We start from the raw sequence: 12,682 nt of genomic DNA, 5'->3' as shown, positions 1-12,682 counted from the left end.
TGTCACCAGCCCCAGGAAAAGGACGCCAGGGATCGTGTTCTCAGGGAAGAGCTGAAGGATCTTATCTCAAATTCTGATTATCTGCACGTAAACTTGACTCGGTTTCACAGAGTCCTGGGATGGTTTGGGCTGAAGATGATCCAGTTCCACCCCATCCCACAGGCTGTGCAGGGTCCAGGCACCCCCCAGAGCAGCACAGGGTGGTCCAGAGCCACCCCAGGATCCGGGGGGGCAGGGCAGGAGCACTCACCTGCCCCAGGGCGCTGGTGAGGCCAAACAGGAGGATGTTGTAGATGACACTGGGATATCGTTCTGTGAAACTCAGGAACTCCCAGAGCTCCCCAGTGAACAGGATCCCTGGAAGACACACAAAGGTGGAAAACCCTGAACTTGGGAGCCCAAAATCGCACGTGGTGCAATTCCAGTCTGTGCTCAGAGCCCCAAGGGGAGCTACTGGAAGCAGAGAGTGAATTCCAAAGTGGAAAACAACAAGAGAAAAAGCAATCACCTCCCTGGTTAATTAATGAAAGGAGCAATCGTTAACTACAGAGCAAATTCCAACAGTACAGCAATTAATCAGAAGGGCTGCAGCCTGATCATCAAATCATGGAGTGGGTTGGGTTGGGAGACACCTTAAACTCATCCAGTTCCACTCTGTGCCATGGGCAGGGACACCTTCCACTATCCCAGGTCTTTCCAAGCCCTTTCCAGCCTGGCTGGGGCTCTCTGGTGGGCACTGGCAGAGCTACACTGAGTAACCCCCCCTTTTCACACACAAATAGACAAAAATCCCCAGACCACAGCAGCAAGGTTCTCCCACAAGGTGTTCCAGGCCCGTTTCTGGAACTCAGGGGTGAGGGTGAGGGTGAAGGTCAGGGTGAGGATCAGGGTGAAGGTCAGGGTGAGGGTGAGGGTGAAGGTCAGGGTGAGGGTCAGGGTGAAGGTCAGGGTGAGGGTGAGGGTGAAGGTCAGGGTGAGGGTCAGGGTGAAGGTCAGGGTGAGGGTCAGGGTGAAGGTCAGGGTCAGGGTGAGGGTGAAGGTCAGGGTGAGGGTGAGGGTCCTCACCTGCCCCCAGGAACAGGGTGGACCAGAGGTTGACGTTGAGCATCATGTGGTTGGAGCCAGTTTGGTAATGAGCCCTCATGTGGTCCTGGGACACCCCCGTGAGCCCGTCCAGGGTCAGCGACAGCAGCTGGGCAGGGACACAAAACCTCCCCAGGTTCCTTTCCCCAGGACCCCCTCCCTGTGCCCACTGCACACCCTCAGCACCTCCCGAGCACGAGCTCATTGAAAAGGAGTTCGGTGCCTCAGCACCTGAGCTGGACCCCCAGCACAGCTCAGAGCCCCCTCACACCCCACCTGCCCTCCTGCCACGGCTCCACCGCGGTCTGGGAGCTGGGAGTCACACCTGAACTCTGGGATTTGGGATGGGGGAGCTGGAATCACACCTGAACTCTGGGATTTGGGATGGGGGAGCTGGAATCACACCTGAACTCTGGGATTTGGGACGGGGGAGCTGGAATCACACCTGAACTCTGGGATTTGGGACAGGGGAGCTGGGAATCACACCTGAACTCTGGGATTTGGGACGGGGGAGCTGGGATCACACCTGAACTCTGGGATTTGGGACAGGGGAGCTGGGATCACACCTGAACTCTGGGATTTGGGATGGGGAGCTGGGAATCACACCTGAACTCTGGGATTTGGGATGGGGGAGCTGGGATCACACCTGAGGGGTCGGGATTTAGACCTCAGGTCCAGGTGAGCTGTAAGTGCCCCCTGAGCCCAGGGCCAGCCCCTCCCCTGCCCTGTGCCCCGGCACTCACCAGCAGCAGCTCCCCGTAGCCAAAGACGTGGTCGTCGCCCCCAGCCCCCTTCTTGGGCTTGTACAGGAACAGGGCCACCCCCGCCACGATGAGCAGCACGCACAGGTACTTGGCTGGGGGGTACTTCTTCCTCAGCAGGGTCACCCCTAAGAGCATCACTGACAGAAGGGATGACAAAAACTGCTCCCAGAAGCTCTTACAGGAATTAAACTCCTAAAAGGTCCTTCCTAAAATCATGGCTGCAGAGAAGGGATGTCCCAAAGCCCCTCCTGGGAGTTAAACCTGGCCCAGCAGAGCAGGGAGATGGATCTGCCAGGGAGAAATCCCCACTAACACACGGGAAACAGGGAATTTGCTCACCTGGAATGGGCTTACAGGACTTGCCCAGGACCTGGAAAGGAAAGACATGGATTAACTATCCCAATCCCCCATGTGGCTCTCCCCACACGAAAGTGGCCACAGAAAAATGGGAATCAACCCCCTGGTGTCCTTTCCCAGGGGGTTGTGCTCCCCCAGCCTGTGCTGGGTGATCTATACCGGGATCAGTAAACACGGAGCGATCCGTAAACAGATCAGTAAATACTGTGTGGTCCATAAATAGATCAGTAAATCCCGAGTGATCCCCACGATCCCACAGCGCTCTGAGGGTCCCACCTGGGTGGGGTAGCTGACGAACTGCAGGGCCGAGTTGCTGGACACCATGGCCCCCAGGTAGGACAGGGAGCAGGCGCCGTAGAGCCATCCCCGCGTGCGATCCACCCGCGCCGCGTCCACGAGCCGGATCACTGTGGACACACGGACACGGGGACATGGGGAGCGCTGTCCCTGCGCCCCCGGCAGGGAAGGGGCAGGGAAGGGCCGGGGCACTCACGGAGCTTGGCGAAGGCGGCGTTGATGACGCACTGGATGAACACGAGGGTCAGTGCGAACCTGAACTTCTCCTGGTGAGCCCCCTCCCCGTAACGGCCCCGAGTGCTGGGGGGGACGGACAGTGAGACACATGGACAGACGGGACAGCGGGACAGGGAGGGGACAGCGGCGGCTCCATCCCGGGGCAGCTCCCGGGGACACGGGGAGACACCGCCCGGGACTCGCCCGGCTCAGCGAGGGGGTGGCCCCGGCTGTGCCCCCCCGTCCCGTCCCGTGTCACCCCCTGGTCCCCCGTGTCACCCCCTCCTCTTACCGGGTGTCCCCCCGCCCCACGCGTCTCCCCCATTCCCGTGTCCCCTCCGGTCCTGTGTGTGACCCTGGCTCCTTGTCCCCACGCCGGTCCCATGTCCCATCCCGGTGTGTCCCATCCCGGTGTGTCCCATCCTGTCCCTGTGCTGTGTCCCCTCTCGTGTCCCATCCCGCTGTGTCCCATCCCGGTGTGTCCCACCCCGCTCCCCATCTCCTCCCTGTGCCGTGCCCCTCCCGTGTCCCGTCCCGCCGCACATGCTCTCCTGCAGGATGCCGTAGCAGCAGTAGCAGGCGAACACGCCGAGGCAGCAGAGGGGCAGGCGGAGGCGCTCGGGGATCGCGGGGGTCGCTCCCATGTCGGGCTCCGGCAGCTCCAGCGCCACATCCCGGCCGGCCCCGGGCGGCCTCATCGCCCCGCGCCCGTGATGGGCGCCCTCTGCGCTGCCGGGCCCGCCGCGGGCCCCGCGAGGGAGGAGAGGGCGGCAAAACCCCCCGGGACCGCGCGGGGGCTCCGCGCTGAGACCCCCCGACCCTCCCCGGGGCGGCGGAGGCCGCGGGTCCCCCCGCGGAGCCCCCGCAGAGCCCCCCGCGAGGCGGGCACCGCGCGGGGCAGCCCCGCGCTGCGGGGGCCTGGGAGCGGCGCGGCGCGCGCGGGGACGCCACGGGATGTGGAGCGCGGCGATTGGCTGTGGGGAGGGGGCGGGGCCGCGGGGAGCGAGGTGATTGGTGGGACAGCAGGGGAGGCCACGCCCACCGCGCCGGGAGAGGCGCCGCGGTCCCAAAGCCCGCCCGGCCCCGGCCGGGAACGGAGGGGAAGGGACCGGGAACGGCCCCGGCATCGGCCCCAACAGCCCGGGAGGCGGCGGTCCCGGATCGGGACAGGCCCGTCCCGAGCCCCCCTGAGCCAGGGGAGCCCAGAACCCTCCAGGGGAGCCCCGACCTCCTCCCCGTAAAGGTCAGCGCCCTCCCAGTGACCCCCAGCACCCCTCAGTGACCCCCAGCCCCGCCCCTCCAGCCCAAACCAGGCTGGGGGCTGTCCCTGCCCTCACCACCTGCCCCCAAACCCCATCCCTTAAATCCCAGAGAAGCCCTTTGGATGCCTGAATTGTTTATTTTGTTTCCTTGGCACCAGCATTCCCAGCATTTGCACAAAATAACCCCCAAACCTCCCCCCACTCCGTGACCACCAGGCAGGAGCTGCAGGGGGAAGGATCCTCTTCACAGGACGTGAAATACAAACCTCAAAGAGCTGCAAAAATAAGTGTCTTTGGAAGAAAATAGAGTTTCTACACCAGGTACGGGAAAAGCAGCAGCTCCAAAACATCCCAGAGCCCCTGGAACGGGCCACAGCTCCCAGCTCCTGCTGGGAAGAGGCTCCACGATCCCTGTTCCGTGTGAGGGAACTTCAAAGGCATCACAGGGTGGAGCTGCTGGATGTGGCTCCTGATCCTGCACAGAGCCCAGCCCTGGGGGAGCCAGAGGGTCCTGGAACACCCTTGGATAAGGCCAAGAGTCCTGGATCCCCCTGGATGAGGCTGAAGGTCCCAGACTTCCCTCCACCCCAGCCCCACCCGGGCTCTCAGCTCAGGAAGTTTCTTTGGGAAGCAGCAGGATCTGTGTGTGCTGCCAGATCCCACTTCCAGGCCCTCTCCCTGCAGCACCAGGCCCCTGGAAGGGCAGGGAGAGCAGCTCATGGCTCCAAGGGCACCCTCAGCCACTAAAATTCCAGGAGATGTGTGGAAGCTCCAGGTTTGGAGCAGGGAAGGGGAGGCACAGCCAGGAATGTGCTGCTCTCCCGTCCTCCCTGAGGGACAGGAGCTGTGCAGGGACACAATTCCAGCCTGGCACATCCAAGGGCAGCTCCAGCCTCTTCTCCCAAATCCCAGCAGGGACGAGAGGTGCTGGGAAGTCCCACCTCATTCCCAGAGGAGCAGGGATTTGCCTCTGCTCTTCCCAGAGGAAACAAGGACAATCCAACCCGGGAAAGCGCTTTGGACTGGGGAGGCTCCAGGAACGAGCCCTCCCAGCAGTGAGGGATCCAGGGCACGTTGTCCTTCCCCGTCTCTGCCATCCTGGGGGGAATTCTGCCACAATTCCCAATCCCAGGGGCTGCCACATCCCACCTCCAAGGCACTGAGGAGCCACAGGTGCCGGTGCTGCCCTTCCCAAGGGATTCACACCACGAGGGAGCTCTGGAACACGACGCTCTCCTCGGCCTGGCCGCGCTTCCAGGGCTCGCAATTCCGGCTGGGAGCCTTGGGCACCTCCTCCAGGAAGGGGCTGGGGGCTTGGGGGGGCTGGCAGGAGGGGAAGGGGCCCGTGCCAGCGCTGGGGGGAGCCGGGAAGTCCCGGAAGAGGAATCCCATGTCCGGGAAGAGCGGCTGCACCAGGCGCACGGGGCAGAAGGCGGAGCCCGAGGGGGTGAAGTGAACCTTGTTCTTGTCCGGGCAGGAAGGCTGGAAAGGCTGGGATGGGCTGGAGCAGCTGAGGGGACACAGAGGGCACACATTAGGGACAGCAGTTCCCAAGGGAATGGCTGAGCAGGCACAGAACAGCCTGGGATGTGCGAGGAGCAGCTGCTGGGAGCGGGTACTGAGGCCTGTCTGGCTTGGAGACCCCACTGATTGGTGGGACATCCCCCTGATTGAGGGGAGAACCATCTCCCCCTCAAGAGGCCTGGGAAGTGCAGGGAATTCCAGAATCCTCCCAGCACTCCCCCCTCCAGCTTCTGTCCCCAGATCCTCAGCAGCCTTTTTGTTGGAAGTGTTTTCCCCCATCCCTGCTTTCCCAGGAGCCTCAGCTGCCCCTGCCCAGCATCCCATGGGACCCTCCCCACTCCAGCGGTTTTCCAGGGGCTCCCCACACTCACAGGGTCTCCTCAAAGGCTCGGACTCTCTCACAGCCCTCAGGAGGCTCCCGTTTGAACACGTAGCTGTGGTTGGGACGAGGAGAGGAGGCAAAGGCCAGCACTGGAGAAGGGCTGCTCCCCTCTGGGAGGGAAGAAAAAGAGGATTCGGAATAGTTTTCCCAAGAATCCAGAGGAATCCAACATGGAACATGTTCTTTTAAACCCCCTGCCCCGAGGCTGCAGGTTGTGGAATGTTCAGGTGGAGAAGAGGCTGTGGGGGATTGAGGGGCTGTCCCTCCTTGGAGCTGTGCCAGGGGAGGGTTAGGATGGATATTATGGATTTTGGGAAAGGTTCTTCCCCCAGAGGGTGGTTGGCACTGAACAGGCTCCCCAGGGCAGTGGGCACAGCCCCAAGGCTGCCAGAGCTCCGGGAGGGTTTGGACAACGCTCTGAGGGACAGGGTGGGATTTTGGGGTGTCCTGGGCAGGGCCATGAGTTGGACTGGATGATCCCTGGGGGTCCCTTCCAGCTCAGGATATTCCCAAAGCCACATCCCAGCTCACAGCCTGGACACCACCTGCATGGAGGAGGGGAATTCCTAGAGCTGTAACTCCAGTGCAGCCAAATTCCCGGGACTGTCTCCCATCTCAGCTCCACTCCCGGCCCATCCCACAGCCAGGGAGGAGCAGCCCAGGAGCTCTGAGTCCCTTCGGTGTCCCCCAAACCTCCCAGCCCTTTTCCACGCTCACCTTTCTCCTTTGGCTCCGGCTGTGCCTCCGAGGGCCCGGGCGCTCCCGGCCTTCCCGGGGTCTGCATGGACGGGGAGGGGGACAGGGAGAGGCTGCTCCAGCTGCCACTTCCCGGCTCCAGGGCCGTGTCCAGGGGGTCTGGCTGGGCGGGCGCCGGCGCCCTGTGCCCGTCTGGGACGTCCAGGATCTGGGAAGGAGCAAAGGATTAGAGGAGCAGGAACCCCCCCCCCGAGCCTGGGAGAGCTTTAACCTGCAGGGCAGGAACTCTGGGAGCAGAGCTTCTGGAAGAAAGGGTTTCCAAGGGCACCAGATTCCAGACCATCCTTGGCCTTCACTCACCCTCAGCAGCTCCTCATCTCCCTGTTCCCTCACAAACACCTCCTCCAGCTCCTGGTTCAGCCCTTCCAGGCTCCTGTGCAAGCAGGGGCTGAGCCTCAGGACGGGAGACGGAGAAAGGAGTCCTGAGGGAGAGTCCTGCAAGAGTCCAGAATTCCAGGAGTCAGAGCTGGATCTGCACACCCTCAGCTTCCAGGGCTCAGCCAGAGCCTCCTGGGCTGGGGGGACACTGACAGGAGGGTCCTGTGAACTCTGAGTGCAGAGGGAATCCCAGGAATGTGCTGGAGAGGTGGGAGAGGAGAAATCCTCCCTCTTCGGGTGTGAGAAGCCTGAGGAAGGCCCAGCCCAGGAGGTTGGGGCCCTTCCTGGGGGGATTTTGCTCTGCCCCTCACTGGGATGGGGTGCCAGGGAGCAGGGGTGGGGTGTGGATGTACCTGGAGCGATCCAAGCGTGTGATCCCCTGGGAATGGGCAGCTCTTCTCCTTTTCCTTCCCATTCCTGCCACTGAGCTTCGTGCGCTGGAGCTGCTGCTTCAGCTTGGCAATCTGGGACACACGGGAGCAGCGGTGGGAACAGGAGACCTGGGACAACCCTCCCAAACAACAGCCCCCAGAACAACCCCAAACAACACCCCCCAAACAACACCTCCCCAAACCCATCCTCCTCCTCCTCCTCCCCCTTGTCCAGCCCACGGGCAGTGCCAAAGCCAACACGATCCCAGGAGCAGCAGCTCAACAGATGGGCCTGGAGCTCTCCCAATGCCTCATCCCCCCGTGCTGCTGCAGCGTGGCCAGAGCCATTCCATGGGGGATCTGGGTTATCCTGCACCCAAAGGTGAGGATTCCCAGCTGGAACCACACTCAATGCCCCGGGCTGCCCAGGAGGTTTCACTCCAGCTGCTCCGGAAGGCCACAGATCCACCTGCAGCCGAATGCCGGTGTCAGGGATGAGGACAAGGGCTGAGGTCTGGTTCCCAAAGGTATCCTGGCTCCCTCCCTCCCCTGGCAGCCCCTGCCCAGCCCAGGCTCGGTGTTACCTCCCGCCGGTGGTCGGAGCTGCCCCCGGCGCTGCCCGGCCCTGCCGCCACCTCGGGCCACGACTGCGGGGTCTGGGACGAGAAACAGGGCTGAGGACAATCACAGGGCACGGCTTCAGAGGCTGCTCCTGGAGCCTGGAGAAGCTGGGATCAGCCCCTGCCCCGGGCCAGTCTGCCCTCGTCAACACAAGGCTCACGAATCGTGGAATTGGGGAATGGTTTGGGTTGGAGGGACCTTGAAGTTCACCTCCCACTCTCCCAGGCTGCTCCAACCTGGCTTGGACACTTCCAGGGATGGGGCAGCCACAGCTCCTCTGGGAAATCCAGTCCAGCTCCTCCCACCCTCCCAGGGAGGAATTTCTTCCCAATATCCCACCTATCCTACTCTCAGTTTAAACCCATTCCCCCTTGTCCTGTCCCTCCATCCCTTGTCCCCAGTCCCTCTCCAGCTCTCCTGGATCCTCTTTAGGCCCTGGAAGGGGCTCTCAGGTCTCCCTGGAGCTTCTCTTCTCTAGGGGAACACTTCCAGCTCTCCCAGAGATCCCTCTGGGACATGCCCTGCCTGTGGTGACACAGGGATCACAGGGATCAGGCACTTCCTGCATGGAGACACTGAGGGAAAAGCCTCCCCCAGCTCTGGGAACACACAGCTGGCTGGGAGGCCTCAGCTCCTCAGTTCTGGAGCTCCGAGCTGAACCCACTCCCAGAGTTTGGGCTGCAGAAGGAGCATGGGAGGGACCAGCTGGCTCCCTCCTCCCCCAGGACAGGCAGCTCTCCCTGTGCTCCCAAAAAGCAGCTCTGCTCTGAGCTCACTGGAATCAGGGCTGTTAATGTGATCAGCAGAGGGTGTGAACTTCCTTCCCCTGACCTCGGCCCTCTCCGGCATTGCAGCAGTCCCCAGGCACATCGTTCTTCCCCCACATCCCACTCCTGGAAGGCTCTCCCTGCGTCCCTGCTGCTGCTGTGGCTGTGGGAGGCCCTGGATGATCCCCCCCTGCTCCATCCCTGGCCCTGGGAGCTGCAGGGCCTGAGAAAAGCTTCCCCAGGCAGCAGCAGCCTCCTGGAACAGTTTGGGAATCACAGGGTGACAGGAGCCTCTTCCCTCAAAACAGGGCTGGAAAATCCATTTAAAGGAACGAGCTGAGTGACCCAGAGAGACACAAGGCTTGTGTGAAGGGCTACAGGTGATTTCTAGGCAGAAATCCAACCCTCTCAGACTTGGGATCTGAACAATCTCCCCCCTTCCACGCCACACAAAGATTATATAAACCAAAGAGATATTTAAGTTATATTATAAAAATCTTAAGGATCAAAAGCCTTCCTAGAACATTCCAACTGGGAATTCCCACCTGTGTCCGTACCTGGGTGGCTTTGTCCCTGGTGCAGGGCAGGGTGTCCCTGTCCCGGGGCCACTGTCCCAGCAGGTAGGAGCCCAGGACGGTGTCCAGGGAGCAGGTCCGGCGGGAACGGCCCGGCCTGTCCAGGGCCACGGCGCAGGGAACGCTGGCTGTGGAGAGAGAGAGAGAGAGGGATGGGCTTCAGAGCCACCACTGCAACAGCTGCCTTGGGAAAACAGGCTCCAGCCCAGGAACCAGCCCAGGCACTGCAGGGACCACGGGCACACAGCCTGGCTCTCGGGAGTCAGAGCCCTGCTGCTCCCAGGGAATTCCCACCCTCGCACCAGCAGCGCTTCCCTGCAAGGGAATGGAGAGGAGCTGCTCCCAGTCAGGGCCGGAAAACGAGGAGCATCAGGAGCAAACCCACCCCTGACCCCCATCTGACCCCCTGGATTCCCAAACAGCACGTCCAGGCCTTTTCAAACCCTCCCGGACCTCCTTCCCAACACTCCCAGCTTTTCCTTTCAGGGAAGGCCTTTGGGAGGCTCAGCAGCTGCTGCTCAGCTCAGTGGGATCCTGTATGACCAGAGCAGCTGCAGGATCAGCCCCAGATCACCCCTGTTCCAAACCCACCGGCATCCCCAGCCCTGCAAGGGCTCAGGCAGCAGAGCCAAACGAGGAAAGCTGGGACAAACCACGGCATTTCCACGCTGAGCTCCCAGAAGGAGCAGGAGTGCGAGGTGAGGGATCCCCAGCGTCCCAGGTTTGGGCTCAGTCCTGCCCAGTTTGTGCCGCAGCTCCCACACACTCCGGGAGCACATGGAAGTGAGGAGAGCAATGGAAACTCCAACCCTTCCAGAGCTGCACTGAAACCACTGGGACGATCAAGAGGAAAAATTCAAGCTCGCAGAGCCTGCACAGCGAGGCACAGAGCCAGGAAGGAATGAAGCTCCAGCCACTTTGCCCTGGGAAAGCTGTATGGGATCCACGGAGCTCTGGAGCAGGGACAGCCCGGAGCTCCAACACAGCCCAGGGATGACAGCCCCGGCTCCCATTCCTTTGGGATTTCCTTGATTTTCTTTGCACAGCAAAGTAACTGCCCAATTAGCAGCAGCTTCACCTCGATTTCGCCACCGAGAGGGGGAGCCTGGCACTCGAAAGGATTATTTCATTAGCTTGTTTCAAGTATAAATTGAGCAGAAAGCTTTTCAACAGCTCCTCTGATCGATACCAGCCCTGCCAGCGGCAGAAGGAGGGAGTCTGGAGCAGGGACACTTCGGGAAGGGCCATTAATTCTCCCTGGGGAATTCCCAGCAGAGCAGATTAAACACCCTCTGCACCGAGCGAGGGACCAGCACCAGGCAGATACCACCAAATTCAGCTGGAGAAGTATTTCCCCCTGTCCCACAACTCTGATCTTACGTTTGACCCCAAAAGCGTTTCACTGCTATTTTAGTATGTCGTGAGATAATGAACAGCCAAACAACAACCCCACATCCAAAAGCAGCCCCAGGAACTGCCAAAAGTAACACACACAGAGAAAAGCCAAAGACTATTATTAGGCCGCTAAAAAGTTATATTTAAGCATTCCTGAAGCGGTCAGGGAGAGCTGAGAAGTGCAATTAGGGACGAATTACCATCGGGGCAAACCGAATTCCTGCTTTTTATCGAGATGGATCAGCTGCAAGAAACACAGGGCTCGGATTTTTGGGCTTTTTTTTGGTGAAGCCACCTCGAAACGGGCAACTCCTTGTCAGGGGAGGTCACAAGCAGCAGGGGCGCGGTGACTGTACTCGGGGGTCCCAGCTCAGAGAACGGGCCCATTCAGGGGGCCGTGTCCCCTCGCTCCCTGTCGCCATCCCCGCAGCTCTGCCCTCGCTTCTCCCATTTCCCTTTCACTTCCACCCCCGCACCATCACTGCGGAGAAGCCTCGGGGGCACAAGGATCGCTGGGCCCGGCCCTGCCGGGAGCCCCCGATCGGGTGCCCGTGCGGAGGGGCCGTTTCGGAGCCCCCACCCTGGGGGCCGATCCACAACTACCGGTGCCCTGAGGGTGCCGGGGCCACGCGGGGTCCCCCCGTTACCTGCGCGGGCCCCGTCTCCGCGGCGCTGTTGCAGCTGGAAGGGCACGGTGGCGCGGAGCGGGTACAGCCCCCCGGGGCCGGCGCGGCCGGAGGGCGCAACGCCCGCCCCCGCCATGGCCCGCCCGCCCGCCGCTCTGAGCCCCCCGCGCCGCCCCCGCCCCTTATGAGCCCTCGGGGGCGGAGCCGACGAGCGTAGCGCGGCGCTCATTGGCTGCCACGCCGAAACCCCGCCCACACCGAGGGAAGCCAATGAGAGCACTCGGCGCGCTCCGCCCCGCACGCGCCGCGGCGGCGGCCAACCAGGAGCGCCAGGAGGCGTCACTGCTGGCTGCAGAGCCAATCACAGAGGGAGAAGGGTGTGAAGCCACGCCCTTTGCCCCCGCCCACAGAAGCAGCCCAGCCAATCAGAGCAGGGCAGAGCCCACGCGCTGAGGGGTCACGTGGGCGGGGCCGGTTCCTCTCGGTTCCTCTTTCACCTTTGGCGGGGGGGTAGATCCGATCCCGATCCTAATCCCGATTAGGCCCCACAGCCCTTTCCAGGATGAGATTCCTCCATCTGGCCCCGCAGTCCCAAACCTGGATGGTGGAAAATGTGCTTCCAACCTGCCCCACCTCACCATTCCCTGACCTTCTGCTCCTTGAGCATCATTTCTGATCCCAACTCCATTCAAACCTGGAAACTGGGATCACATTGTTTGATTCCTTGAGAAGATATCCCAGCACAGGCTTTTCCCTTGTTCTGGTCCCCTAAAATATATTTTTAGTCCTCAGATAATCAGAGAATTCCAGAATGGTTTGGGTTGGAAAGGACCTTAAAGATCATCTTGTTCCCTGGGCAGGGACACCTCTCACTATCCCAGGTCGCTCCAACCTGGCCTTGGACAGTCCCAGGGATGGGGCAGCCACAGCTTCTCTACGAAATCCATCCCAGCCCCTCACCAGCCTCCCAGGGAAGGATTCCTTTCCAGTATCCCATCTGACCCCGCCCTTGGACATTGGGAAACCATTCCCTGTGTCCATAAAGTCTGATCCTCGGAGCAAACTCCCCTGTGGATCCCAGAGAGACACAGCTCCAGGGTTCAGGGACAGCAAGGGAAGGGAACATCAGCCCAAGCGAGGAGGGTGGGGTGGGGGCAGCTGTGGCACAGGGAGATAAGGACAGGGGAGGGCAGGAGGGGCAGAGCAGCCCCGGCCCTGTGCCAGGCCGTGTCCCTGCGGGTATCGGGCACGGCAGCACTGCCCGGCCCCTCCGGCACCCCCTGGGCACAGCAGGGACCAGGGACACCC

At 61.7% G+C, this 12,682-nt stretch overlaps 2 protein-coding genes across 4 annotated transcripts in view; both read right to left on the bottom strand.

The window, feature by feature from the left end:
• Positions 1-59: 59 nt before the first annotated feature.
• Positions 60-3,415, bottom strand: SLC35B1 (solute carrier family 35 member B1). The gene is made up of 7 exons (XM_027905572.1): positions 3,261-3,415; positions 2,698-2,801; positions 2,481-2,611; positions 2,187-2,217; positions 1,827-1,984; positions 1,066-1,192; positions 60-357 (listed from the first exon to the last, which is right to left on the bottom strand). The coding sequence occupies exons 1-7, from the start codon at positions 3,413-3,415 to the stop codon at positions 62-64; spliced, it is 1,002 nt and encodes a 333-aa protein (XP_027761373.1). The 3' UTR covers positions 60-61.
• A 1,503-nt stretch (positions 3,416-4,918) lies between these two features.
• FAM117A (family with sequence similarity 117 member A) overlaps positions 4,919-12,682 on the bottom strand; it is an 11,515-nt gene continuing 3,751 nt past the window's right edge. The window contains exons 2-9 of one of the 3 annotated variants that reach the window (XM_027905570.1): positions 12,013-12,142; positions 9,336-9,477; positions 7,975-8,046; positions 7,373-7,483; positions 6,942-7,076; positions 6,603-6,789; positions 5,875-5,995; positions 4,919-5,489 (exon numbers count right to left, since the gene is read on the bottom strand). In XM_027905570.1, coding sequence (XP_027761371.1) covers positions 5,180-5,489; positions 5,875-5,995; positions 6,603-6,789; positions 6,942-7,076; positions 7,373-7,483; positions 7,975-8,046; positions 9,336-9,477; positions 12,013-12,062 — 1,128 coding nt within the window. In that variant the 5' untranslated portion in view covers positions 12,063-12,142 and the 3' untranslated portion in view covers positions 4,919-5,179. Of the gene's footprint in view, positions 5,490-5,874; positions 5,996-6,602; positions 6,790-6,941; positions 7,077-7,372; positions 7,484-7,974; positions 8,047-9,335; positions 9,482-11,395; positions 11,511-12,012; positions 12,143-12,682 lie in introns of those variants that run through there. The other 2 variants (XM_027905569.1, XM_027905571.1) reach the window with 2 other exon arrangements.

Source organism: Empidonax traillii, unplaced genomic scaffold, assembly GCF_003031625.1.
Source record: "Empidonax traillii isolate 1590-97213 ecotype Southwest subspecies unplaced genomic scaffold, ASM303162v1 scaffold1167:size305969, whole genome shotgun sequence".
In the NCBI taxonomy this organism is placed as follows: Eukaryota; Metazoa; Chordata; class Aves; order Passeriformes; family Tyrannidae; genus Empidonax; species Empidonax traillii.
The sequence above is the reverse complement of the archived record's forward strand: the minus strand, read 5'-3'. Positions and strand labels throughout refer to the sequence as shown.